The 27,275-nt window shown below is 44.1% G+C and overlaps 1 protein-coding gene across 1 annotated transcript in view; it reads left to right on the top strand.

Moving 5' to 3' along the window:
* LRP12 (LDL receptor related protein 12) overlaps positions 1-27,275 on the top strand; it is a 201,048-nt gene that overhangs the window by 133,489 nt on the left and 40,284 nt on the right. The window contains exon 5 of the mRNA XM_029591864.1: positions 12,601-13,702. Within this exon, the coding sequence (XP_029447724.1) occupies positions 12,601-13,702 (1,102 nt within the window). The remainder of the gene's footprint in view (positions 1-12,600; positions 13,703-27,275) is intronic.

The raw sequence follows: 27,275 nt of genomic DNA, 5'->3' as shown, positions 1-27,275 counted from the left end.
ACATTCTGCTTGTGATTTAACTACTCTGAACAATTTTGTGTCATCTGCAAATTTGATTATCTCACTCGTCGTATTTCTTTCCAGATCATTTATAAATATATTGAAAAGTAAGGGTCCCAATACAGATCCCTGCGGCACTCCACTGTCCACTCCCTTCCACTGAGAAAATTGTCCATTTAATCCTACTCTCTGTTTCCTGTCTTTTAGCCAGTTTGCAATCCATGAAAGGACATCGCCACCTATCCCATGACTTTTTACTTTTCCTAGAAGCCTCTCATGAGGATCTTTGTCAAACGCCTTCTGAAAATGCAAGTATACTACATCTACTGGTTCACCTTTATCCACGTTTATTAACTCCTTCAAAAAAGTGAAGCAGATTTGTGAGGCAAGACTTGCCCTGGGTAAAGCCATGCTGACTTTGTTCCATTAAACCATGTCTTTCTATATGTTCTGTGATTTTGATGTTTAGAACACTTTCCACTATTTTTCCTGGCACTGAAGTCAGGCTAACCGGTCTGTAGTTTCCCGGATCGCCCCTGGAGCCCTTTTTAAATATTGGGGTTACATTTGCTATCCTCCAGTCTTCAGGTATAATGGATGATTTTAATGATAGGTTACACATTTTTACTAATAGGTCTGAAATTTCATTTTTTAGTTCCTTCAGAGCTCTGGGGTGTATACCATCCGGTCCAGGTGACTTACTACTCTTCAGTTTGTCAATCAGGCCTACCACATCTTCTAGGTTCACCGTGATTTGATTCAGTTCATCTGAATCATTACCCATGAAAACCTTCTCCATTACGGGTACCTCCCCAACATCCTCTTCAGTAAACACTGAAGCAAAGAAATCATTTAATCTTTCCGCGATGGCCTTATCTTCTCTAAGTGCCCCTTTAACCCCTTGATCATCTAATGGTCCAACTGACTCCCTCACAGGCTTTCTGCTTCGGATATATTTTAAAAAGTTTTTACTGTGAGTTTTTGCCTTGACAGCCAACTTCTTTTCAAATTCTCTCTTAGCCTTTCTTATCAATGTCTTACATTTAACTTGCCAATGTTTATGCTTTATCCTATTTTCTTCTGTTGGATCCTTCTTCCAATTTTTGAATGAAGATCTTTTGGCTAAAATAGCTTCTTTCACCTCCCCTTTTAACCATGCAACTCTGTTTTATGTAAAATAAAACCAAAAGTACAAAATGCATAATATCCAATAAAATAAAAAGAACCAATCCCTACCCTGCCAATTCCAGCCTATAACAGATCCTGATATAGAATTCATGATGCAAAAATTACTTGAGATCCAAAACAATAATCGTATCACATCATTACCTTTCTGTATATAGTCCTATGGTTTGCCATTGTTAATTCTACAGAGTCTAAATCCAGTTGATTACTACTAGTTTTGTGCAACCTGCCAGGCAGACCCAGCCTGTCCCCTAATTTGTAGCCTTTCTAGACCATCTTGACTGCCACTTCCTTTCTTTTCATTCTTTACTCTTGTGACTTGCAATGTTGTTAGGTCATGCTTTCACTATCGTGTTTGCTCTTTGCAACTAAAGATTTTTTGTGCTTATCCCATGCTTTCAGTGAAGATTGCTACTGTTTTATGCTTCACCCCTGGATATCAATACAACAATCCCAGCAAATGTTTGCAGTACTATTTATTACTTACTAATATATGAATTTACGTTCAGTCCAAATACCTGCAAATAGTCATTCTCCAAGGACAAGTAGGATAGCCAATTCCCACAAGCTGCCTTCGATACCTTTAATTACCATCTCCTGATCCAGTTCTTAAAGGGTATCAGTATTGATGACACTGCCCTAAAGTGGTTTGAATCATTCCTTGCCAACAGATCACAATTGGTTATGTGGGCCAACAAACTGTCCTGCCCTAGAGAGAGAGAGCTCACCTGTGTAGTTCCTCAGGACTCCGTCCTCTTCCCGATACTTCCACATCTTACATGCGTTTTATCTGTGATCTCATTAAGTCCTTCAATATCGAGTGCCACATGTTTGCGGATAACATCCAATTCTGCATCAAAATAGGGTCTGACCAAACTTCATTTAATAGCATTTTTAAATTACTTTCCAGATTAAAAATTGCCCAAAGCAATGTATGAAAAATACAGAAGATAAAATTACATTAAAACTCAATAAAAACTAAATATAACATTCATATATACATAAGCAGTACTGCTCCTCACTGTTAAATGTCCTTCCATCTCATGTCCAACTACCTTTGGGACATAAACCATGTTTTCAAGCCTTTCCGTAATTCTAAAGATCCCCTTTCTCTCTCAACATAAGGGGTAGTTCATTCCAGATTTTAGGAATTGCTGCAGAAAATGCCCAATTTTGAAAATATATAGGCCTAAATGATCTAGCTGCTGGAAGCTGAAGCTGAAATCAGTGGTTCAGTCTTAAATTAGGACTACTAACTGTCCGCCTGAATCGATCTTTCAAATGCAGGGAACACAATCACTTCAGTACCTTAAATGCCAACACCAAACACTTAAACTTACACTGTTGTACAATAGGCAACCAAGGCAGTTGACTAAGTAATGGGTCTTCAGGAGTGTGAAGTGAACTACCTGTGGTATGGTGCACTGCAGAATTTTGTATTATCTGCATTTTTTTTCATCATTGTACCTCAAAGCCCCAAATACAAGGCATTGTAATAATCAGTTTGTAACTAAGGCATAAAATACTTTCTTTAAAGCATTAAGTTCCATAAAAGGTTTTAGTTGTATTAACTTTAACCTCACGTATGCATTTCTTGCCACTTGTAAAAATCTGTTTTTCTAAAGCAATAAGCCATCTAGTTTTATTCTCAAGGACTTTACTTCATCTCTCTGTATCAACTTTTGTGCCCCAACTAATGGAAAAATATGGCTACTATTCAAATCTATTTGCAACAACTCTGTTTTACTAGTATTCAAAACCAAGCTGTTCTTCTTTAATCATTTGCCCACTGTCCATAAACATTCATTAATTCAACAAACAGTATCTACATCAGCTCTACTCAGGGGCAGTACTAGCTCTATGTCATCTGCTTAAATAGAGGTAAAACCGAATGGCCAAATAATATCACCTAGATAGGCGAGAAAGATATTAAAAAGAAGAGGAGACAAAGACAAACCTTAAGACACACCATATTGAAGTTCTCTAAAAGTAGATAGGTTTCCTTGGAAAAACTTTTTTGTTCGTTCTTATAAAAAAAAAAAAAAAAGCCACAGACTTTACCCATTACTAGTCTCAATAATTATCTTATAGCAGTAGCCCAAAGGCCTAGCAAACACAACCTCAGACTAAACCCATCTAAATCAAAACTCATCTGGCTCAGCAGCCAAGGTCACCCTCAGAAATTGCTTCTCTCACTAGCAAGTACTGCCTTATATACTAAAGAGCCAGTATGAAGCCTAAGGGCTCAACATAATCAAAACCTCACAGTGGAACCCCACATGTCAAAACTACTTCATGTATCTGCATCAGTCTGCCAACTACGTAATTTCCTTGATAAATACAATCTTGCTACTGTAATCCGTGTGTTAATCACCAGCCAAATCAATTATTGTAATTCCCTATACAGTGTTAACTCACAATATTGTCTGAAGTGCCTACAGCTCCTACAAAGTACTATCAAGATAATTTTGATAGGCTTGATATGATCAGCTGCTTTTGCATCTATTTTACATCAACTTAACTGGCAGGATAAAATTTAAAATTCTGTCGTTAAATATTTAAATAAACAGGCATCTGAATACCTCAACTTTTGTTCCCTTACATGCAACGCCCTCAAGGGAACTCCATTCTGCTGAAATGGTTCTTCTTTACTTTCCTCTACTGACTGATGCCTGATTGTCCTGCATTGAGACTCCATGCTTTCAGCTGTTATGCACCAAAAAACTTAGAATACAGAACCACTAGCCCTGCACCTAGTGCCATGCTATCTTAAGTTCATGAAAAAATTCAAAAGCATGGCTTTTCAGCTAGGCCTTCCCTCAAGACCCACATCTTCAGCTCACCTTCTGAAACCCAACGAGGGCATGTGTTGTATTCCTCAGAGACACAACTAAGTCTTGAAACAATTCACAAATGGATTTTCCTATGCTGGATCTCAATGCCACGTTAATTGCAAATTCTGATTTAACTGTAAGTTTTCTAATATCTCTGTTCATTTACATTTATTGTAATCTGCCTTGAAACCAACTTTGGGAAAAGGTAGAATATCAAATGTTCATAAATAAATACTATATTTAAGCCAGAAGGCATGAAACATAGAAGCGCAGAATATCATGGCAGATCATTGTAAGACTCATCTACTGTGCCCAGTTTCATTCCTGGTGTAATGCCATAGACCCCAGTTCATCTCTGACTTTCCAATCACTTGAGAGAGTCCAATTGAAAATCCACTCTTCTGTGTTAGAGCTGATCACTCTCGCCATCTCAATGCAAATGTAAATACTCATGTGATGCCATATTTCCAAATAGTGAACAATAAAAGGAATGTCAATTTTACAAGTTCTAAAAAAGCTCCTCTGTTCAACTAATCAGAGACAGACTAGTTTTGATTTTGCCAATGTATAGACATTTGCATGGTAATGTATGATAGATATCTTAACTTGCAATTGGTGAAATACTTCAGTTTGTGAAACTAACGTGATGGAATTCCGTTGTCTAAAAACTGTGAACATATTGGACTATTTCAATATTAGAAATTATCTCATAGCTTTTAGTCTTAACTTCTACTTTTTAAGGGCTCATGGAAGAAGACAACAAGCCCCCAGACATTTCTACCTTGCTTAAAAGTGAACAGCAAATATTCCTCAAATATAGGATGCTTTTGTAGACTGGACCAATGTTTGCTTGATGCTTCAAATTTGTTGTGCTCTTGGATCTCTATATTAAAGAGGGCTTAGCAGTAAGGCTTCTATGTTCAGCTATTTAAAGATGCAAATTAAGATGCTGTGAATGGTTGATTTCCTATCGTGTAGCAGTTGGACTCAGGACCAATGGGTATAGTGTACGCCTGATAACAGTTGGAGACGGATCAGGTTTCAATCTGACATCGGCCCCTAGTACATATACCCCTGCAGGAAGTGCAGCTGTACAGTATTTTCCGTCTCCATAGCAGTTAGAGACTGTCTGCACGCTCTCACAGCATTAGAACAAATTCAACGAAGAAAACCAAAATTCGAAAGAAAACCTACCTCTGAAGACGAGCCCCGCTCTCCTGCGGTGATACCCTCGGGTCCCTCCCCCAGTTGAGAATTCCCGAGGTGATTTCCGTGGTCCCTCGGAGGTGAGCCTCAGTCCGGCGGCCGAATCACGGCGAGGACCTAGCCCCCGATCTCAGGCGCGGCTGAGAGGCAGCGGGTGCACCCTTGAGCGCGGCGGTGAAGGTATTTGCCCTCTCCCCCTGCAGCCGAAGAATGCCCGGAACAAAACCGGGAACCGCCGAAGACAAGGTAAGGTAGAAATCTTCAGCATAGATGCCGGTCTCCGAGGTTCGAGGAGTCGCACAGGTCGCCGGCCGGGACCATTGCCGCCGGGTTGATCCGCCCTAGCAGGGCCAGGCCCCGGTTAGTGCCAAGGGTCCTCCCACATGGAGACCCTCCGAGGTGGTCGCCATATTGCCCGCGTGGTCGCCGTCGCCATATTGGCCCTATTGATCCGGACGCACAAGGCAAGCTAGGCGCACAAAATACATGTGCGCATAAAGTTACATGCAGAAGGGCCATGTGCGCATAAAGTTACACGCACAAGGGCCACGCGCATAAGATATACGTGCATCGCGTGCATACCAGTGACTTGGGCGCAAACCTACGCGCACAACTCGCACATACATCTTAGACGCGCTGGAGCACATAAGGATTTACACGCCTATAGCCATGGCACCACTGGAAACGGAGCTCAAGGCCTCTGCCCAGCATGCCATATCATAGCCACACAAAGCGAAGAGGCCAACGCCCTGTGCGCTCAGTGCGAAGAGGCCCTGGGAGATCCAGTCCAGGGCCAGTCCCACCCAGGGCCGAGTACTAGCTCCTTAGTGAGTACCCCAGACCTAGCAAATTCCAGCAGGACACCCCCTCAGACGGGGACCTCCAGGGACCCAGCGTCTATCTCATGGGTGGAATTCTTCAAAGGGCTACACACCTTCGTCCACATGCAGACGGAGCCTCCGGCTAAACAGCCACAGCCTCCACCAGAAGACCTTTATCCCTCAGGCCACACTAGGCCAAGACAAATGTTTCCACCGCCCAGAAGCCCCACCTATGGGGACATGGACAACTCTGAAGAGGAAGCAGAGCCCCTAGAAGAGGGGGAACTCCCCCCTGGGACAGAGCCTCACCGAACCATGAGACGCTTCTTCACCAAGGACAAGCTCCCAGATCTGGTCACCCACAGCCTGAAGGAGCTCGCTATCCCGGGCACAAGTGCTTCAGGGGAGCCTAAGACGAATCCCCTGCTAGAGGGACTCCGCCAGACCTCTCGTCATTTCCCCCTCTTACAAGCCGTCCAGCAGCTAATTGACCTGCAATGGAGTGCTCCAGAGTCCACATTCAAAGGGGACGAGCTATGGCAACCATGTACCCCCCTGGACCCGGCGGCCAAAGACCTTCTGACATGCCCAAAAGTGGATGCCATGGTCTGCGTGGTCTCGAAGCGCAGTACTATCCCAGTGGAGGGAGGAGCAGCGTTCAAAGATGCTCATAATCTGCGTCTGGAATCCATCCTTAAACAGTCCTTTGACGTCACCACTATGTCTCTACAAATAGCGGCCTGCTGCACAGTAGTGACTCGTGCCTGCCTATCTCAGACCAGGAGCAACACCCCTGGAGAGGCCATGGAACCAGCAATATCAATCCTTGCGGACTCTGCCTCCAATCTGGTGCGCACAGCAGCCAGAGGAGTGTCATCAGCTGTGGCTGCCAGGAGACAACTCTGGCTCCGAAGCTGGTCGGCCGACGCATCTTCCAAAATGCGTCTCACAAGGATGCCCTTCAAAGGATCCCGTCTGTTCAGCAGTGAACTAGAGAAACTGGCCAACAAATGGGGCGAGTCCCCATTGCCGTGCCTACCAGAGGACAGGAATAAGAGAAACCAGCGACCCTTCCCCCAGGCCTCCAGGGGGCAGAGGTTCACAACGCTTCAACTCATACAGAAGCAACTATAAAGCGCCCCACCCTACGGGCAGGAACCAGTCCTTTCGGAACAAGCACAACAAGAGGGGAACCAGCTCGGGTCCAGGCCCCTGCCACACCCCACAATGAGATTCAGCCGATTCGTCCAAGGGAAGAAGCCATAGGGGGCAGACTAGCCCTATTCTACCACAGATGGATAGAGATAACTTCGGACAAGTGGGTCCTAGCCATCATTCGAGAAGAGTACTACCTGGATTTCCTACGAACCCCTCTGGGCAAGTTTGTAGAATCCCCCTGCCACGACCTCTCCAAGAGGGTGGCAGTGGAAGCTGCACTGACCAGACTACTGGCCCTCGAGGCCATAACCCCGGTGCCTCCACAAGAAATAAATACTGGGCATTATTCCGTTTATTTTATCATCCCCAAGGAAGAGGGAACGTTCAGGCCCATCCTGTACCTCAAGTCGGTCAACCGTCGCCTGAGGATTCCCCGCTTCCACATGGAAACCCTGCACTCCGTAATAAGGGCGATTCAACCGGGGGAGTTCCTCACATCCATGGATCTTTCGGAGGCCTACCTTCACATCCCAATTCATCAGGAACATCAGCGCTTCTTATGCTTCAAAATCCTGGACCGTCACTACCAGTTCCAGGCACTACCCTTCGGGTTAGCTACAGCACCCCGGAAGTTCACCAAGATCATAGTTGTGGTGGCAGCAACACTGAGGAAGGAAGGAATCCTCATACACCCTTACCTAGACGATTGGCTAATCAGGGTGAAATCCCCAGAGGAAAGCCACCAAGCAACCAACAGAGTCAAAACTCTACTGGAGAGCCTTGGATGGGTGGTCAACACAAACAAAAGTTGTTTGCAGCCCACATAGTCGCTAGAATATCTAGGAGCCCGATTTGACACCAAAGAAGACAAGGTCAGCCTGACTCCCACAAGGAGATCAAAACTGAGGAACCGGTTACGAATCCTGCTGAGCGAACCTCGCCCCACAGCATGGGATTACCTACAAGTCCTCGGTCTGATGGCATCCACACTGGAAGTAGTGCCATGGGCGCGCGCTCACATGAGACCCCTGCAGCGATGGAATCCACTGTCTCAGAACTACGCCGTTCGTCTATCACTCCCGGGCAGGGTCCGGACCCAGTTACGGTGGTGGCTGCAGGGCAGCCACCTAAACCAGGGGGCAAGGCTATCTTCACCAATCTGGACCCTGCTCACTATAGACGCCAGCCTGCGAGGATGGGGAGCACACTGCGAGGAGTTAACCACCCAAGGGTAGTGGAACACAGAAGAGTCGGGATGGAACATCAACCACCTAGAAGCGCGGGCGGGCAGACTAGCCTGCCTGCGATTCGATCACAGACTTTGAGACAAAGCGGTCAGAGTAATGTCGGACATCGCCACAACAGTGGCCTACATCAACCGTCAGGGGAGAACCAGAAGCCAACAGGTGTCTCTGGAAATCGACCCTCTAATGTCATGGGTGGAAGTAAACCTCCAGGAGATCTCAACCGTCCACATCGCCGGGAACAACAACATCATGGCAGACTACCTCAGCAGAGAAAGTCTAGACCCAGGAGAATGGAAGCTGTGGGGGATACCAGACATGGACCTTCTAGCAAACCGGTCCAACGCCCAAATACCCAGGTACTTCAGCCGCAGGCGGGGAACCTCAGTCCCAGGGGATCAATGCCCTGGTACAGACCTGGCCACAGGGGACCCTATTATACGCCTTCCCGTCGTGGTCCCTATTGGGCGCAATCATCCACAAGATACAGCTGCACAGAGGACTAGTACTTCTAGTGGCCCCGGACTAGCCAAGAAGACCGTGGTACGCAGACATGAGAAGACTACTAGCAGGGACCCCCCTGCCACTACCTCCACACAGAGACCTGCTTCAACAAGGACCAATCCTCCACGAGGATCCAGCTCAATTCTCTCTTATGGCCTGGCCATTGAGAGGGCTCGCCTGAGAAAGACCAGATACTCGGGGGCTGTAATCGACTCCCTACTCCGAGCACGCAAGTCTCCACATCTTTAATGTACATAAGGATTTGGTGAGTATTCGAAGCCTGGTGCAAAGACCACGACATCATGCCACGCTCAATTAACGTTCCCGTGATCCTGGAATTCCTACAGAACGGGCTACAGAAGGGTCTGTCCATCAAGGTACAGGTAGCCGCATTGTCATGCTATGGCTCCAAGAGCGAGGGCGACAGCATAGCTTCTCACCTGGACGTTTCACGCTTCCTGAAAGGAGTCAAGCACATCCGCCCACCACTAAAGTGGCTGGTACCTCTGGAATCTCAACCTGGTCTTGGATTTCCTAGCAGGAGTCGCCTTCAGGCCCCTCCGAGGTCTGTCCCTCCGCCTGTTAACTTTAACGACAGCATTCCTGCTGGCAGTGTGTTCAGCCCGCCGCATTTCGGAACTACAAGCACTGTCCTGCCGTGAGCTGTTCCTCAGGCTCACGGCAGGACAGTGCTCACGGCAGGAACCATCCAGCTACGCACGGTCCCTTCGTTCCTTCCCAAAGTGGTGTCACACTTCCATCTTAACCAAACCATCTCGCTACCATCGCCAGATGAGTCGAAGAATTCGGAAGAAGCTCGTAGTCTACACCACCTCAACATCGGCAGACTCCTATCCAGATACCTGGAAATGTCGGAACCCGTATGAAAGACGGACCACCTGTTCATCCTCCACAGCAGGAAGAGACAAGGGGAAGCGGCCTCGTGGGCAACCATAGCCCGCTGGATCAAGGAAGTCATCAAGGCAGCCTACGTAGAAACAGGCAAGCCACTTCCTCTACAGGTCAAGGCCCATTTTACTAGAGCCCAGGCAGTGTCCTGGGCAGAAACCAGAATGCTGTCACCCGCCGAGATTTGCAGGGTGGCGACATGGTCCTCCATCCACACCTCCAGATTCTACCGTCTGGATGTTCCGGCTTGGGAGGACATGGCATTTGCAAGGGCAGTACTAAGTGGGTCACGGGCAGCCTCCCACCCGGTTCGGGAGTAGCTTTTATACATCCCATTGGTCCTGAATCCATCTGCTACACGATAGGAAATGGAGAAATTACTTACCTGATAATTTCGTTTTCCTTAGTGTAGACAGATGGACTCAGCATCCCACCCTTGGCTGCCATTACTTATGGAATTTCGAATGATACAAGGGTAAGCCATGCTTTCCTTCACTTTGGACACCCATTCTACCAGGTGTCGACGCCTTCTGTTTGAGGGCACTGGCGGTCTCCAGCTATAGCCAATTAACCAGATCAAGTTAATCAAGTTATAAAGTTTAACCAAGTTATGAAGTTATTCAAGTTAATCAAATTAGTCGGTCACTCATGTATCCACAATGCTTTTCGAGGAGAATACTGAAGAGCTGCACGTCCTGCAGGGGTATATGTACTAGGGGCTGACGTCAGATTGAAATCTGATCCGTCTCCAACTGCTATCAGGAGTACACTATACCCATTGGTCCTGAGTCCATCTGTCTACACTAAGGAAAATGAAATTATCAGGTAAGTAATTTCTCCAATATAGGCACCTAAATGAACTTTAAGGCTCCTAAAACTAGGCAAGGTATTAAATCTCCTAAATTTAGGCTCCTAATTAGGTGTTTGGTGCTAGAAATCAGTGCTGCACTCCTAAAATTGTTCTCCACCACTGACCATGCCCCATTTATATGGTATCGAAATTTAGGCTTTGGACATGGCAAAATCTCTAAATTCAAAATTAGTTGCCTAGATCTTTTGAATATTAGCCTTTTGGTGTAAATTATAACTTTCAAATTGATTAACTTAAATGGTTATTGTAAAAGCAATTCAGTCAGAGTTTTTTTGTTTTGTTTTTTTAAAGCATCCTTGACACAGTGGGGTTATCCTCTGTTCAGGAATCATTTGACCATATCTTGCTAGTATTCGTAAGTAGTAGATCAGATATCTAAATCTTAAATACCTATTGATAGAGTTTTCTTTGTTGTCTACTGTGAAACTTTGAAAGTGAAGTAGCATATTATGATTCATTGCTTCCTGAAGATAGTAGCTGGAAGCTCAATTGTAATTCTTCTTGATCAGGATATATAAATCTCAAGGGAATGTCCATGATAAACTTTAAATTAGGCTCAAAAGAATTAAGCCATGTATGAAAATTACTCGTTACTTCAAGTATCTAACCATAATAAAAGTATCACAAATATGTTTCTACAAAACTTATAAAAGAGGAATTTTTTCTTATCTTAGTAGTTCTGTAAATTGTTACACAAGAATGGACCAGTCCTCCTTATTAACTAAATGGTATGTACTACTACTAGTACTAATTAATATTTCTATAACACAATTAGGCATACATTTACACACACAAAATAAAGACAATCCTTGCCCCATGAGGTTTACAATCTAATTCAGACACACAGACAAGACAATTTCTTGTATTCACGTACGTACTATAGTAAAAACATATTTGATGGTGGCCCCGTCCCACCTTCCCAGCTTATGTCATCCAGGGAAGTCTTTTAGGTAATCCCAGCAGAGCGGGAAGAAGACAATGCTTCTAGAAGCTCCCCCTATTTTCCACCTTGGGGGCTGATGGAAGAACCTAGTACGAGCCCTGGGATCCACTATGCTTTAGACTGCAGAAAGCCTGTAGCTACCTCTCATTGGTCCGGTGTGTCTCTGCCTCCACCCTGCTAATGACAACCTGAGGAGCCTTTTAGATGACCCGTGCTGTGGAGGTGGGTTGCTCCTTTAGGAATAGCTGAGAAGACTGGGAATCTTATGTTGCAGGTAGCCATTTTGGGTTAGGGATGGAATTGGGTGTTATGGGAAAGAGGGTGATAATGGGATATTGTTTAATGGATGAATTAGTGAGAATGGGGTATTTGGATCACATATTTTCTATATTGTTATGTATATATTAATATAGTGCTGCTTTTTATTTATTAGCATTATGATTTGCATTTAAGAATGTATTTTTATATTCTATAACTGTATCATGTGTTTATATTACTTTTCAGTTTTTGTAAATTTTGTTGGCTGGACAATTTGTGTGTTGCAGTATCTTTTAGTATTCATAAAGTAGTTTTTCATAGAATGAATTCATAACTTAATATTTCATGCTTACATATTTGATTTGCATGCAGAAAACATCATGTAGCAGGAATGGCCAACTCAGGTCCTGAGCATCCACAAACAGGCATGGTTTTCAGGATATCCACAATGCATGTGTATGAGGTAGAGTCGCATGCACTGCCTCCACTGTATATACAAAACTTTTTTATGTATATTTATTGAGAATATCCTGAAAACCAGACCTGTTTGTGCCCTTCAGGACCAGAGTTGGCCACCGATGGCCTGTTGTATAATCTCAAATGCCTATTTATTTTTCATTGATTTTAAACATTGTAATGATTCATTTTCAAAATGTATTTCTTCCAGGGAGGTCGGATGAGCCAATCTGTGATGGTGACCAGTTTCATTGTGATAATGGAAAATGTATCCCAGAAACTTTGAAATGCAATAACATGGATGAATGCGGAGACAATTCTGATGAAGCACTTTGTGCCAAAGTTATTTCCCCAACAGCTGCTTCTTTTCAACCTTGTACCTACAACCAATTCCAATGTCTTTCTCGCTTCACCAAAGTTTACACTTGTCTTCCGGAATCCTTAAAATGTGATGGAAACATTGACTGCCTTGATCTTGGAGATGAGATAGATTGTGATGTTCCGAAATGTGGGCAGTGGTTGAAATATTTTTATGGTACTTTCAGTTCTCCAAATTATCCTGACTTCTATCCCCCCGGTAGCAACTGCACTTGGCTGATTGACACTGGTGATCATCGCAAAGTTATTCTGCGCTTTACAGATTTTAAACTGGATGGAACTGGTTATAGAGATTATGTCAAAATATATGATGGATTGGAGGAAAACCCACATAAACTTTTGCGTGTTCTTACAGCTTTTGACTCTCATGCTCCTCTTACAGTTGTTTCTTCTTCCGGGCAGATCAGAGTGCATTTTTGTGCTGATAAAGTCAATGCAGCACGAGGTTTTAATGCTACGTATCAGGTAGATGGTTTCTGTTTGCCTTGGGAGATTCCATGTGGTGGAAATTGGGGCTGTTATACTGAGCAGCAACGATGTGATGGCTATTGGCATTGCCCCAATGGAAGGGATGAAACCAATTGTAGTATTTGCCAAAAAGAAGAGTTTCCTTGCTCCCGGAATGGTGTCTGTTATCCTCGTTCTGACCGCTGTAACTACCAAAACCACTGCCCAAATGGTTCAGATGAAAAGAATTGCTTTTTCTGCCAACCAGGAAATTTTCACTGTAAAAATAACAGATGTGTATTTGAGAGCTGGGTATGTGACTCTCAGGATGATTGTGGTGATGATAGTGATGAAGAGAATTGCCCAGTAATTGTGCCAACCAGAGTAATAACAGCTGCTGTCATTGGAAGTCTTATCTGTGGACTTCTGCTTGTCATTGCATTGGGATGTACATGCAAACTTTATTCCTTACGAATGTTTGAACGAAGGTAAGTAGCTTAAATTTTTATCACAATTGCATTAAAATTGGGCAACATTTCCTGACATGCGGGTATCCCAATTTAGGATTTCTTTATCTTTATATTTATTAAAATGTATTCATCGTCGACTGCAAAAGTCTTCAACTTGTTAATCTGTTTGACATAAGAGCGAAAGACTTGTAGTAGAGAGAGAAGGAATATGTTCCTATGATTGATTTTACTGAGACCACTCTGTTATGTGATCTAGCATCATTTTTAAGTGAATTTACAGATTGCATTCAACAAATGCAAAAGAAAAATAGAAAACATTTCCCCAAACAGTTGGCTTTTAGGGGGCACTTTTCAAAAAGGATTAAGCTGACTAACCACTGAGTGCATAAATGTAGCTACTTCATTTCATTAAATGTCTGTTATCTATTTTTAAAATAAGCCTTGTTGAGGGAGTAAACTACATACATATAATTGTATTTTCAAATATATATATGCATAGTTTCTTCCCTATAGCACCAGCCACAGGAAGAAAAATATTTATATTCTGCCTTTCATGACACTTCGGAGCAGATTCTACCCAAAATCAAAACAACTGCAGGTCAAATATCTAGTGAAAATACTCAAAAAATCAACCCAATACTTAGGATCACCACAAAAGCTCATAGCTTATCTTGCATATAAATTGAGAGATCTCAAACCTTGCACCTCAACAGCATTCGTGCTGCAGAGAAACAGTCATCATTAGTCTCTCTTATTTTATATATTTCTTAGCGTTTAGACAGGTGGATGCAGAACAAGTGGATTATGCACCTCTACCAGCAGATGGAGATGGAGCAAAGCTGACATTACAGTATATATTCTCCTGCAGTGACGACAGCTCGCCAGTTTTCACCATCTCCAGAAAATGGTGGATGTGCATCTCCCTTCTGGGGATTGCTTATAGTTTTTAGAGGAAAAAAGAGGATAGAAATTTAATTCGCCCCGCTCTCCTGTAGTGATATCATATGGTCCCTTCCTCAGTTGAGAATTCCTGAGTGGTATATTAGATCCATCCCTCAGATGAGTGCCTTGGTCTGGTAGCCGGTTTTCAGCCGGCTTGGAAGTAGCTGTAAGAAACAGCTGAAAGGCAAGCGGATGTAGGAAGGCAAGCATGGAGGTAACTGTATATACCCTCTCCCCCAATTCTGTACTCATCCGGGACAGGCTGAGCACTGGTAAAGAAAGAAAAAGAATACAGAGGAGGATTGTTCTTTTCTGGTCTCCATACTTGGTACGCCAATCTGACATTTGTTCCCACCTCAAGGGGAGCTGAGGGGACGTGGACAGCCTGGCGGTTGAGCAGTCTTTTGGCTAGGTCCCACTTTCAGGTTTCTTTCTTTTTTTTTTTTTTTTTAACTTTAAATTCGAATACAAACATATTCGATAAGGAAAACATAGCACTGAAACAATATAATGGTAAGAATAAAAGAAACCAATTATACAGTATCTTTGTTAAAGATTACCTTATACAGGGGGATTTAGAAAATAGTCTAAGGGCAAGACCCTACATAACAAATTTAAACTAAATAGTTATAAGATAGACACTGTTGATTGTAATCTGCCAACTCTATATAAACCTGACCATTAAGAGGAAGAGGGGGATGCTTGGAGTTGGGAATCAATTAAATTCCTCAGCTGTGGGGGATCAAAGAAAATAGATTGTACTTGGACCGGTGCTTTTCAATATGTATATCAATGATCTGGAAAGGAATACGACGAGTGACGTTATCAGATTTGCGGATGATACAAAATTATTCAGAGTAGTTAAATCACAAGCAGACTGTGATACATTACAGGAGGACCTTGCAAGACTGGAAGATTGGGCATCAAAATGGCAGATGAAATTTAATGTGGACAAGTGCAAGGTGTTGCATATAGGGAAAAATAACCCTTGCTGTAGTTACACGATGTTAGATTCCATATTAGGAGCTACAACCCAAGAAAGAGATCTAGGCGTCATAGTAGATAATACATTGAAATCGTCGGCTCAGTGTGCTGCAGCAGTCAAAAAAGCAAACATAATGTTAGGAATTATTAGGAAGGGAATGGTTAATAAAACAGAAAATGTCATAATGCCTCTATATCGCTCCATGATGAGACCACACCTTGAATACTGTGTACAATTCTGGTCGCCGTATCTCAAAAAAGATATAGTTGCAATGGAGAAGGTACAGAGAAGGGCAACCAAAATGATAAAGGGGATGGAACAGCTCCCCTATGAGGAAAGGCTGAAGAGGTTAGGGCTTTTCAGCTTGGAGAAGAGACGGCTGAGGGGGGATATAATAGAGGTCTTTAAGATCATGAGAGGTCTTGAACGAGTAGATGTGACTCGGTTATTTACACTTTCGAATAATAGAAGGACTAGGGGGGCATTCCATGAAGTTAGTAAGTAGCACATTTAAGACTAATCGTAGAAAATTCTTTTTCACTCAGCTCATAAAGCTCTGGAATTTGTTGCCAGAGGATGTGGTTAGTGCAGTTAGTGTAGCTGGGTTCAAAAAAGGTTTGGATAAGTTCTTGGAGGAGAAGTCCATTAACTGCTATTAATCAAGTTTACTTAGGGAATAGCCACTGCTATTAATTGCATCAGTAGCATGGGATCTTCTAGGTGTTTGGGTAATTGCCAGGTTCTTGTGGCCTGGTTTGGCCTCTGTTGGAAACAGGATGCTGGGCTTGATTGACCCTTGGTCTGACCCAGCATGGCAATTTCTTATGTTCTTATGTTCTTAATAATAATACAGGAGGCCCCCAGGGAGATGACTTCAGGTCTCATAGATAGAAATTTCCTTGTTTGATCGAGTAGATGGCTAAGTCTGGGTAAAATCCAAACTTTCTCGCCTTTAAATGAAACATTGCGATGAGAAAAAAAAAAACGAAGGATATTATTTCAATCTTGTAAAAAAAACAAAACAAATAGTAATAAAGTAGCAAGAGAGAGAGATTGAGACTGAACACTAGAATTCTCGAGAAAATCAGTTAAATTAAATGATGTACCCTGAGTAACTCTATTTTGGCGATCACTAGCCAATATCATCTTTTTAGTTGATGCTAAGCAGAACATTTTCTGAACTGGAGGAAAATCTATTTCTGATATTTGCAGAACTTCTTTCAAATAAATTTTAAACATTTCCAATGGAGAGATCAAAGGTATCTGAGGAAAATTTATAATCCATGGATTCAAATTTTTAGATAAATTCTCCAAATTTTCAAGTCTGTAAGATACTAATGCAGATTCTACAATCTGCTTAGATTGTACTTCTTGAATCTTTAAAATAGAATCTTCCAAATTGGATATCTTGGTTTCACAAAACTGTAAACATAAGTCTTGATGGTAAATATTTGAATAGATTTCAAAAGTAAATGAGATTAAAGATGAAACTGATTTTTCAATAGAAACCATAACACCCCATAGGCTATCAAGTGTCACAGGAGTAGGCTTGATAATAGATGATCTAACCTGGTGGGAATTGATAGCTGCTAGTACCTCCTGAAATCGGCATCTGGAGCCACCAGCACTTAAGGAATCGCACCGATAAATCTCTCTCCAAAAGCATTGCCTCCTAATGACCTCCCCAGCTCCTGGAGAGGAGAAGATATTTCTGCAGGTTCCTGCCTTGAATTTCCATCTTCAGCAGGAACCTTGACTCCGCTCGACAAAAGAAGGCGTCGCCAGCATCTCAGGTTTCTTTCTTGTTCACCAAGTGGCAGGCCGCAGCGGCATTTTTGTGCATTTTTTTCCTGCGCATTAGGTTGCCCTATTCAGATCCGTTAGTTTGTGCAAGTACGTCTGGCTGTGCATCCGGTTTGGGTGCCTAGTTGGGTGCCTAGTTGGATGCTTAGTTGGGTTCCTGATGGGCATCCAGTTGATAAAGGCATATATTTCAGAACACACACACGTTTACTTATACGCACAAGTTAAGCAGTGGGTGCTCAGTTTTTGGGCGTTCATCAAGGCTTAAGGTTGCACACCTAAAATTTGGACTCCTAGTTTTTTTGCAGCGCGGATACAACTGGATGCACACTTCTCAGTCACCTGTTTGTGCATGCTGATAGACTGATGTCACCTGTAGCTAAAAATCTCATTGTCCTCTGTGCTGCTTGTCATATTCGGGCATCTCAGCCTGGCATTCCCTCTAACTTGTATCAGCGCTGCTTGGAGTCTCAGGTGGAATTGCATTCGTCTGATTTTACTAAGCACGGTTCTTCCCAGCCTGATGCAGGTCTGAGTAAAGACATGCCAGATGGGTCGCCTGACTTTGGAGCTCCTCTAACTGGTTTGTCAGCAGGGGAAGGTAGTGCACTGGGCATAGGAGAGGTACCTTCTGGGTTTGGCATGGATCTCTTTGCCTTTTCTTGGGTGGAATTTTTTTCAAGGATTGCAGTCTTCAGGCACAGTCCTCTGCCCCGGCTAATCGTACCAGGTCAGAGTCACAGGTGGTGAAATCCTGCATGCCTGGTGCTATGGGTAAGCGTCAGAATGCACCTAGGTCAACGCCCAGTCTTCCTGATAGGGATTCTGATGGCATGGATGATGAAGCCAATCCTTACTCCTTGGAGGATGGGGATATTCTTCTGGGATTGGAACCATACAGAACTATGTTGCAGTTCTTTCATAGAGATGAGTTGCTGGCTCTGATTTCCCAGATATTGAATATGCTGGGAGTGCCTGGGGCTGAATCTGTGTCTGAAACAAAGAAAGATCCCAATTTGACTTCTTAATGTAAAGCCTCATGTTTTTCTCTATAATGGAGGCCATTCAAGAATTAATTGATCTTGAGTGGGGTGCCCCTGAAGCGAATTGTAAAGGGGGATGAATCTTGGAAGGACCGTACCCCCCTAGAGCCAGCTGCAAGAGAGCAATTGCGCTTTCCAAAAGTGGATGCGCTTGTGTGTGCTGTCACCAAGCAAACTACTAGGGAGTGGAGGAGTAGCCTAGTGGTTAGAGCAGTGGGCTACGAACCAAGAGACCAGGGTTTAAGTCCAACTGTTGCTCCTTGTGACCTTGGGCAAGTCACTTTATCCTCCATTGCTCAGGTACAAACTTAGATTGTAAGCCCTCTGGAGATAGGGAAATACCTATGGTACCTGAATGTGAAGTGCTGAAAAAAGTGCGAAAAGTGGAATATAAATCTAAATAAAATCTACATAATTACTATTCCCGTAGAGGGAGGAACAGCCTTGAAGGATGCACATGATAGAAGAATTGAGGCCATCCTTAAGCAAGCATTTGAAGCAATGGCAAATGACTTTGTAGATAGCTTCTTGTTGTTCCCTGGTGGGTCGTTCTTGTTTATTTCTTTTTCATGAGGTCGATGAAGCTGGTGTGAATTCCACGACAATAATGGAACCAGCAGCTGCCTTTTTGGCAGATGTGGGCTGCGATTTGATCTGCACTTCAGTCAGAGGGATGGCTTCAGTGGTAGCAGCCAGGCTTCAATTATGGCTGAGAAATTATTTGGCCGATGCGACCTCCAAGTCTAACCTAATGAAGTTGCCCTTTAAAGGCTCGCTCTTGTTTGGGAGCGAGTTGGAGAAAAAAGCCAATAAATGGGGTGAGTCCCAGTTCCCTCAGTTGCCGGAGGATAAGCAGCAGATGCCGCGTTCCTTTAGCATGAGAGGCCATTCTAGGGGATCCAAGGGTTTTCAATCCTACAGAGGAGCGGCTTTTCAGAGGACTCAGCCTTTGGGTAGGTCTCAGTCTTTTCGTCCCAGACAGCCCAGATGGGATGCAGGCTCAGGTAGCAAAACCTCCTGAGCCTCCCAATGAAGGTGTGCTAACCCACCCCTGGGAACAGGAAATAGGGAGTCCCCTCTCTCTCTTTTAGCAGAGGTGGGTCGAAATCACGTCAGACTCCAGTGGGTCCTGGAGGTGATACAAGATGGATATGTGCTGGAGTTTTGCAGTGTTCCTCGGGACGTAATCATGGTGTCTCCCTGCCACTCCCTGCAGAAGAGGCAGGCAGTGGAGTGTACATTGTCGAGGCTCCTCAGTCTGAGGCTGTGGTTCCAGTGCCTATCTATTTATTTCATTGTGCCCAAGAAGGGAGGGCTCTTTTCATCCCAAGCTGGATCTCAAGGGGATCAACCGACATTTGCAGGTGACTCCATTTTCGTATGGAAACCTTGCGCTCAGTGATAATGGCCGTGCAGTCGGGGGAGTTTCTGACATCCTTGCATTTTTGTACCTGCATATCCCCATCCGGCTAGAGCATGAATGATTTCTGTGCTTTGTGGTTTTATAGCGTCATCAGTTTCAAGTGCTACATTTTGGTTTGGCCACCACGCCCAGAACTTTTTCCAAGATTATGGTCATTGTGGCAGCAGAGTTGAGAGAGAATGGGATTCTGGTCCACCTGTACTTGGACAATTGACTGATTCTGTGGGAAATATGAGCTTTGCCAGCAAGCCATGTCAGGGTTTTACACTATCTTCCCTTCTCCCTGGCCTTGCACTGAATAAAAGCATCACTTGTGCTTAAGCCTCTCTGCCTAGGAAAGGATACCTGACTGTCATGTATTTCTCTAGCTTATAATTAATCCTGATTGCCTGAAATAAGGGCTGGGTGTTCCCTAGTCAGAGGCAGGACAAAGTCAGGAGGTATAGATTTCAGCAGCCAATGAAATGATCCATACACCCCCCCTGAGCCAAGCCAATAGTGTGGTGATACGTCTGTTGCTATGTGGAAAGGAACCAATCATGTGATGACACATCATCTGCCTTTGTATGAATGTACAATAAAAAGAGGGCCCTGGGGAGTGCTCAGTCCTTTTTTCTGCCTGCCATGAAAGCTGCCTGATGCGTATTCATTGCCTCCATATTCTACATCTGGTGATCCCACGACGTGATGATAAACTCTCTGCTCATTCGGCTGGACATAGCTTAGGTACGTACCGTTCAACAGATTTGCAATCGTAAGTATTTTTAAAGTACTTTTTAGTATTTTTTAAGTATTTTTCAGCAAGTTTGTTCCCCACATTCGTGAGCATGGGAAGTGATTTGTCTGTACAGCAAAGGCTACATGCTAGGGAGCTGCAGAAAATCATCAAGAATCATTATTTCATCACCAGAAGGAAAAAAGCACAAGTCAGCCTGGGGGACTTAGAAAAATTAATAAGTGAAATAGCTTGCCGTTGCCCTTGGTACGTTTGGCCACCACGGCCAGAACCTTTTCCAAGATTATGGTCATTGTGGCAGCAGAGTTGAGAGAGAATGGGATTCTGGTCCACCTGTACTTGGACAATTGACTGATTCAGGCCAAGACTCTGGAAGAGAGCCTCCTGGTGTCACGCAAGATGATCTCCTTGTTACAGGAGCTCAGTTGTGTGGTGAATCTGGCCAACTGAGGTCCTCCAGTCAGCCCTTCCAATCGTCAGAGTATCTTTGTGTTTGATTCAACATGAAACAAGGCAGGTTGTTCCTGCCAGAGGATCGTATTCAGAAGTTGATGATGCAGGTGCATCTATTTATTTATTTATTTATTTAACACTTTTTTATACCGACCTTCATAGTAAATAAACCATATCTATTGATGAACAAAAAATGCCAGATAGTGTGGTCTTATCTACAAGTGCTTGGATTTTTGGCGGTGATCCTGGAAGTGGTGCAGTGGGCAAGGGTGCATATATGTCCTCTTCAGCGCACTCTGCTGTCTCGTTGGAACCCACAATCTGAGGACTATTTGATTCTGCTTCATCTGCCGATGGAGGTCTGCACACACCTACAGTGGTTAACAGCGGATCATCTGAGAAAAGGGGTTTTCCTAATCTCACCAGACTGGCTACTACGCACGATAGATGCAAGCCTCCAGGATTGTGGAGCTCACTGTCATGAGCTGACGGTGCAAGGGCTCTGGAGTGCATAAGAGAATCTCTGGAGTATCAATTAGCTTTAAGCCATGCGGTCTGGTTGGCATGCTTGCAGTTCAGCAATTGATTGCTGGGTCGAGCAGTCCGAATAATGTCGGACAATGCGACAACAATGGCTTTACATCAATCAGCAGGGAGAGGAACCAAGAGCCAGCAATTGTTGCAGAAAAAAGCCCATGTTATGGAATGGGCGGAAGTGCATCTTCAGGAGATCTCAGCCTCGCACACTGCAGGAAAAGACAATGTAAAAGTGAACTTTCTCAGCAGAAAGTCTGGATCGAGGAGAATGGGAATTGTCAAATGAGACATTTCAGCTGGCAGTGGACCACTGGGGCCTTCCATTTCTGGACCTAGTAGCGACTTCTTGCACTGCAAAGGTTCCTCGTCTCTTCAGTCGCAGGAGAGATCCGAAGTCCTTGGACATCGATGCCCTCGTGCAGGAGTGGCTGGTGGGCAAGCTGCTGTATTCCCCCCCCTCCCCCCGTGGCCCATGTTGGGCAGGGTGATTGATAAGATTGAGAATCACAGGGGTATGGTGCTTCGGGTGGCAACAGATTGGCCCAGGAAACCATGGTATGCAGATCTGTGAAGGCTCCTAGAGGACTCTCATTTTCAGCTTCCGGCACACAGGGATCTGATGCGGCAGGGGCTTGTTCTTCACAAAGATATGACTCTATTTTGTCATACAGTATGGCCCTTGAGAGAGCTTGCTTGCTGAAGTGTGGATATTCTTCTGCGGTGATTACCAGCTTGCTGCGAGCAAGAAAGTTCTCCACTTCCTTAGCCTGTCTGTGGGTTTGGCGAGTGTTTGAGGGGTTATTCTCATTTGGTTAAGATCCTGCTCATTTTGGAATTTTTGCTGCATGGATTGAATAAAGAGTTGGCCCTTAATCCCTTAAAGTTGCAGATAGCGGCTCTTATCTGTTTTGAGGGGGGGAGGGGGTGAATGGTGGACTCTTGTCGGCTCATCCAGATGTGGTCCGTTCATTGAAAGGAGTGAAACATCTTCATCCTTCCTTGTGGTTACCGGTGTCCTTGTGGAGTCTTAATCTGGTTTTGGAGCTCTTAGCGGGCCCAACTTTTCAGCCAATGCGTAACTTTTCCTTGAGGTTACTGACCTTGAAAACGGTATTTCTTGTGGCAATTTGTTCTGTGCGTAGAGTATCCAAGCTGCAGGCCTTGTCGCGATACGGCTATGTACTGTTCCATCTTTTTTGCCAAAAGTGGTCTCTGATTTTTCACTCGAATCAGTCCATTTCCCTGCCATCTATGGACAGGAAGAGAAATGTGGAGGAATATCACCTGTTGCGACCCTTGGAAGTCAAGAGACATATCATTTATTTTTATTTATTTATTTTTAATTTTTATATACCGAAGTTCTTGTGAGAATTACAAATCACTCCGGTTTACAAAAAACGATGAACTGCCCAACTGAGAAAGGGGGCTTTACATGGAACCATAGAACAGATGGAACAATATCATGAGATATCTGGAGGTTTCTAAACCTCTCAGGAAGATGGATTGCCTATTTGTCCTCCATGGTGGAAGTAAACAGGGCAAATTGCCCTGATGCAGAGAGTAAATGTTGCATTCTCTTGAAACGCTGTTAGGCATTGGGTTGACCGGACATATTCGCCCACATTTTTTGACCAGGATAAGTGACCATGACTTTATTTAAGCACTATAGACTTTATTAAGAAATTGAGTGTGATTTTAATTGCAAAATTTAAAAAAAATATAAAATATGAGAGACCGATGACAGTGCTTCCCCGAAGCACGAATGCTGTTGAGGTAAGCTTTGAGATCTCTCAATATATATGCAGGATAAGCTACAAGCGTTTCTACTGGATTGATTTTTTTGAGTAACTTCAAAGCCAATTACTTTCAAGTACTGTAGATATTTCCCTATTCCCAGAGGGCTTAAGATCTAAGGGGGTTATTTTCTAACTCTATCGCACGCGAAAAGGGACTTTTTGCGTGCGATATCTAGATCGGGGCGGAGTCAGCACCGGAAGAGGAGGAGTTGGGGCGATGTCGGGGCGGACGCCACGGAAACTTCACTGACTGCAAAAAGGTAAGGCCCCTTATCGCCGCCAGTAGCACGCCCAATAGCACCACCTTTTACGATGGTGCTATTGGGTACGAAAGCTGGCAGCGATCGCACCGCGGTGGTGCGATCGCTGACGGCTTTTGCAGGCCCGCCCCCCTTTACCACCGAATTTAGAGAGGCTTGCGCAGTTACGGCGCAGAGTTCTTTGAATCATGCGGTAACAGGAGGTGAAGCGGGGGGCGGGCCTGCGAAAGCTGGCAGCGATCGCACTGCGGTGGGGCGATCGCTGCCGGCTTTTGCCGGCCCGCCCCCCTTTACCGCCGAATTCAGAGAGTCATGCGAAGTTGGAAAATCCAGCCCTTAGGCAGCGATAAGAGTTCTTACCTTTTTCGCAACCAGCGATGTTTCCGCCGTGTCTGCCCCGGTGCCACCCAGACTCCTCCTCTTCTGGTGCCGACGCCGCCCCGATTTAGCTATCGCACGCGAAAATTCCCTTTTCGCGTGCGATAGGGTTAGAAAATGACCCCCTTAATTTGTAGCAGGGCAAAATATTTGGGTAGTTTTCCTCTGAAAATTTGTTACATTGGTAGTTTTGTACCTGCATATCTTGTATCTTATTGATAGGTGGCTTAATGGAACAAGTCCACGGGAACTTGTTACTCGGCACTTTGCCCCAATGTACAAAGCACAAGCATACTCATACTTTTGCTTTTAAATTTCCCTTACGTACAAAGTACCCACAAATATTTGCACTTACTTTTTATGCAGCTATGTTTTTCTCGGAAAATATCATAACTGTGAACTTCAAAGGCATGGCCTGTCAGACTGAGGGATTCCTATCCATCTGCAAAAGTAGCATACACAAGTGCAGCATCTAAAGCAAATCCTACAGGAGGCAAAAATAAAGTTTACCATGCAAAACAAATGCCAAATATTTGTTGAAAAAGTATATACATGGAAAAATGTAGAATACGGTGAAGACTTCAATACCAGAATGCCAATCGCTTTTACAAGTCATTTGCTTCAGTATGAGATATGCTCTATTTGTTTGACTGTCTGTCTAAAGTAGTCAAATACACTACATGAGCAAATAATGTGTTCTTCCTCTCTATAAATGTTTCAAAGTGCAGTGTATAAACATGCATTCAACAGGCCTGCAACAGAGGGAAAGTGTTAAGTGCCCAAAATGCATTGAGTGTTAATAAACTATAAGAAAAATGTAAAGGAAAAATCTTAACATTGATGGGCTCAGCTTCTATAGTTATACACTTACCCAAATAGGAAGCATAATAAAATAGTGAATGACAACAGATAAAGACCAAAAAGGTCCATCCAAACTACCCAGCAAGCTTTTATATTATTTTTTTTTTATTTTATATATTTTTATAGTAGTAGCAGCTGCCACTCCAGGCAGGCCACCCCCAATCCCTCTGTTAAAAATAATTGCAGCTGCCACTCCATGCAAGCTACCCCTAAGCCTTCTGTTAAGGGTAGTAGCAGCTGCTTCTCCATGAAGGCTACTCCCAAGCCTTCTACTAAGGGTAGTAGCAGCTGCTGCTCCATGCAGGCTACCCCCAAGCTGTAATGTAAACTTTAGTGTAATAGGAAAGTTGCCATATTTCTTCATTTTCATTCTCTAACCAGCAGGGATCCCTTGTGGCAGACGCCCTTTTGAATTCCATTACTGTTCTTGTCTTCACTGCCTCTTCTAGGAGGGCATTCTATGCATCCACTACCCTTTCCATGAAGAAATATTTCCTGACATTGTTTCAGAGTCTTCCCCCTTGCAGTTTCCTATTGTGACCTCTAGTTTTACAGCATCCTTTCCATCGGAAAAGATTTGATTTTTTTCTGCATACCGTATTTTCCGGTGTATAAGATGACTTTTTAACACCTGAAAATCTTCTCGAAAGTCGGGGTCGTCTTATACGCCGGGTATCGTCTTATAGGGCAGCTCTTCTCACCTGTGTGTCGCGTGCTCCCGGTCTCTCCCGCTGCTCTTCCTTCCCTGCTGCCGTTGCCGCTGGGCTATCAGCACGTTCAAGCCCAGCGGGAACGGCAGCGGTGCAAAAAAAAAAAAAAGCTGTGGCATCCGCGGCTGGCCTTTTCTTCTTCCCGCGCCTGCATTTCCTCCCCCCCCCCCCCCCCCCCCGGACCCGGAACAGGAAGTGATACGCGGTGCACGGGAAGAAGAAAGGCCGTGCCACGTGATAAAGTAGCAGCGGCCGCTGCAGCATCGGCCCCCGAGCAATTGAAGCAGCTGATAATACGGAAAGGAGACAGCAGCAGGAGCCTCCCACGGCCGATGGGATTCTTCTTTCTTGGCCTGCGGGGGCTGGAGAAAGAGGCTGCTGCAGCTACCATTTGTGCTCGGGGGGCGGGGGAGGGGACAGGAAGTGAGTGAGAGAGAGAGAAGCAGCCAGCCAGCCTGTGTGTAAGTGAGAGAATGTATTTGATTGAGAGCATGTCTGTGATTGAGAGAAACTGGTCAGCAAGCTCATGTGTGTGTATATGTGAGAGACAATGAAAGTGACTGCTCAGAGAGATGACTGATGTGTATGTGAGTGTGAGAGAGAGAAAAAGCATGGAAGTGAGAAATTCTGGGTATGTGAGAAAGCATGGGAGTAAGAAGCCTGATTATGTGAGAGAGAGCATGGGAGTGGGAGGGCTGTGTGTGTGTGCGTGCATGAGAGAGAGACTGGTTGATAAGGTGACTGTGTGTGTGAGAGAAAGAGACTGGTGTGTGAATGTGAGAGAAAGAATGTGATTCAGGGAATGAGAAGCCTGTGCACGTGGAGAGTGAGCATGGAAATGAGAGAGAGACTGGTGTGTGTGTGTGTGAGACTGAGAAAGTGATTATGAGAGTGAGAAGCCTGGGTATGTACGGTAAGCAGAACACGGGAGTGGGAAGCCTGTGTGTGTGTATGGCATGAGAGAAACTGTTCAGGAAGGTGTCTGGTGAGTGTGTCAAAGACTGTTTGGGAAATGATTGGTGTGTGAGAGACAGAAACTGGTCATGGGGGCATGACTGGTATGGTGTGTGTGTGTGTGAGAGACATGGGCCCTAAGGAAGAGGACCATGAGTATAGAGCTTAGCCACTACTGCTGCTTCTGGTGTGTGCTACGGCCTGCATGGAAGAGGAGTAGGAGAGCTGCTGGAGGGGGTAAGGAAAGGTGGCTTTTTAAGTTTATTTTTCTTGATTGACTGCCATTTTAATTATTTAATATTATGTGATGTGTCTGCTTTTTTGAAATATTTTATTGGTGTTTGGAGAATGTTTAATAGTTTTTATGAGTTTTTAATTGTTGGATGTTATTCTGTTCATAGCTGTTTTGAAACATTTATTCTGCTTATTAGTATAGTTTTACAATTATTTCTGTGTGGGGATCTATAGCTGCTTGCTAGTTCTCTTTTCCTAATAAGAGGTGTATTGGTTTTTAGGGCCTGATTTAATATTTGTAGTGTTGCCTTTTCATAGATAGGGTTGCTCCTGTTTGAGTGTAAAATTATTTTTTTTCTTAAAAATATGTATAAAAAAGGGGGGGGGTCGTCTTATACGCTGGAAAATACGGTAATTAATTCTTTTCAGGCATTTGAAGGTCTTATAATATCTCCACTATTTCTTCTCTTCCAGGG

This window comes from Rhinatrema bivittatum, chromosome 2, assembly GCF_901001135.1.
Source record: "Rhinatrema bivittatum chromosome 2, aRhiBiv1.1, whole genome shotgun sequence".
Lineage (NCBI taxonomy): Eukaryota > Metazoa > Chordata > Amphibia > Gymnophiona > Rhinatrematidae > Rhinatrema > Rhinatrema bivittatum.
Note: the sequence above shows the minus strand (reverse complement) of the source record. Positions and strands in the feature narration are given on the sequence as shown.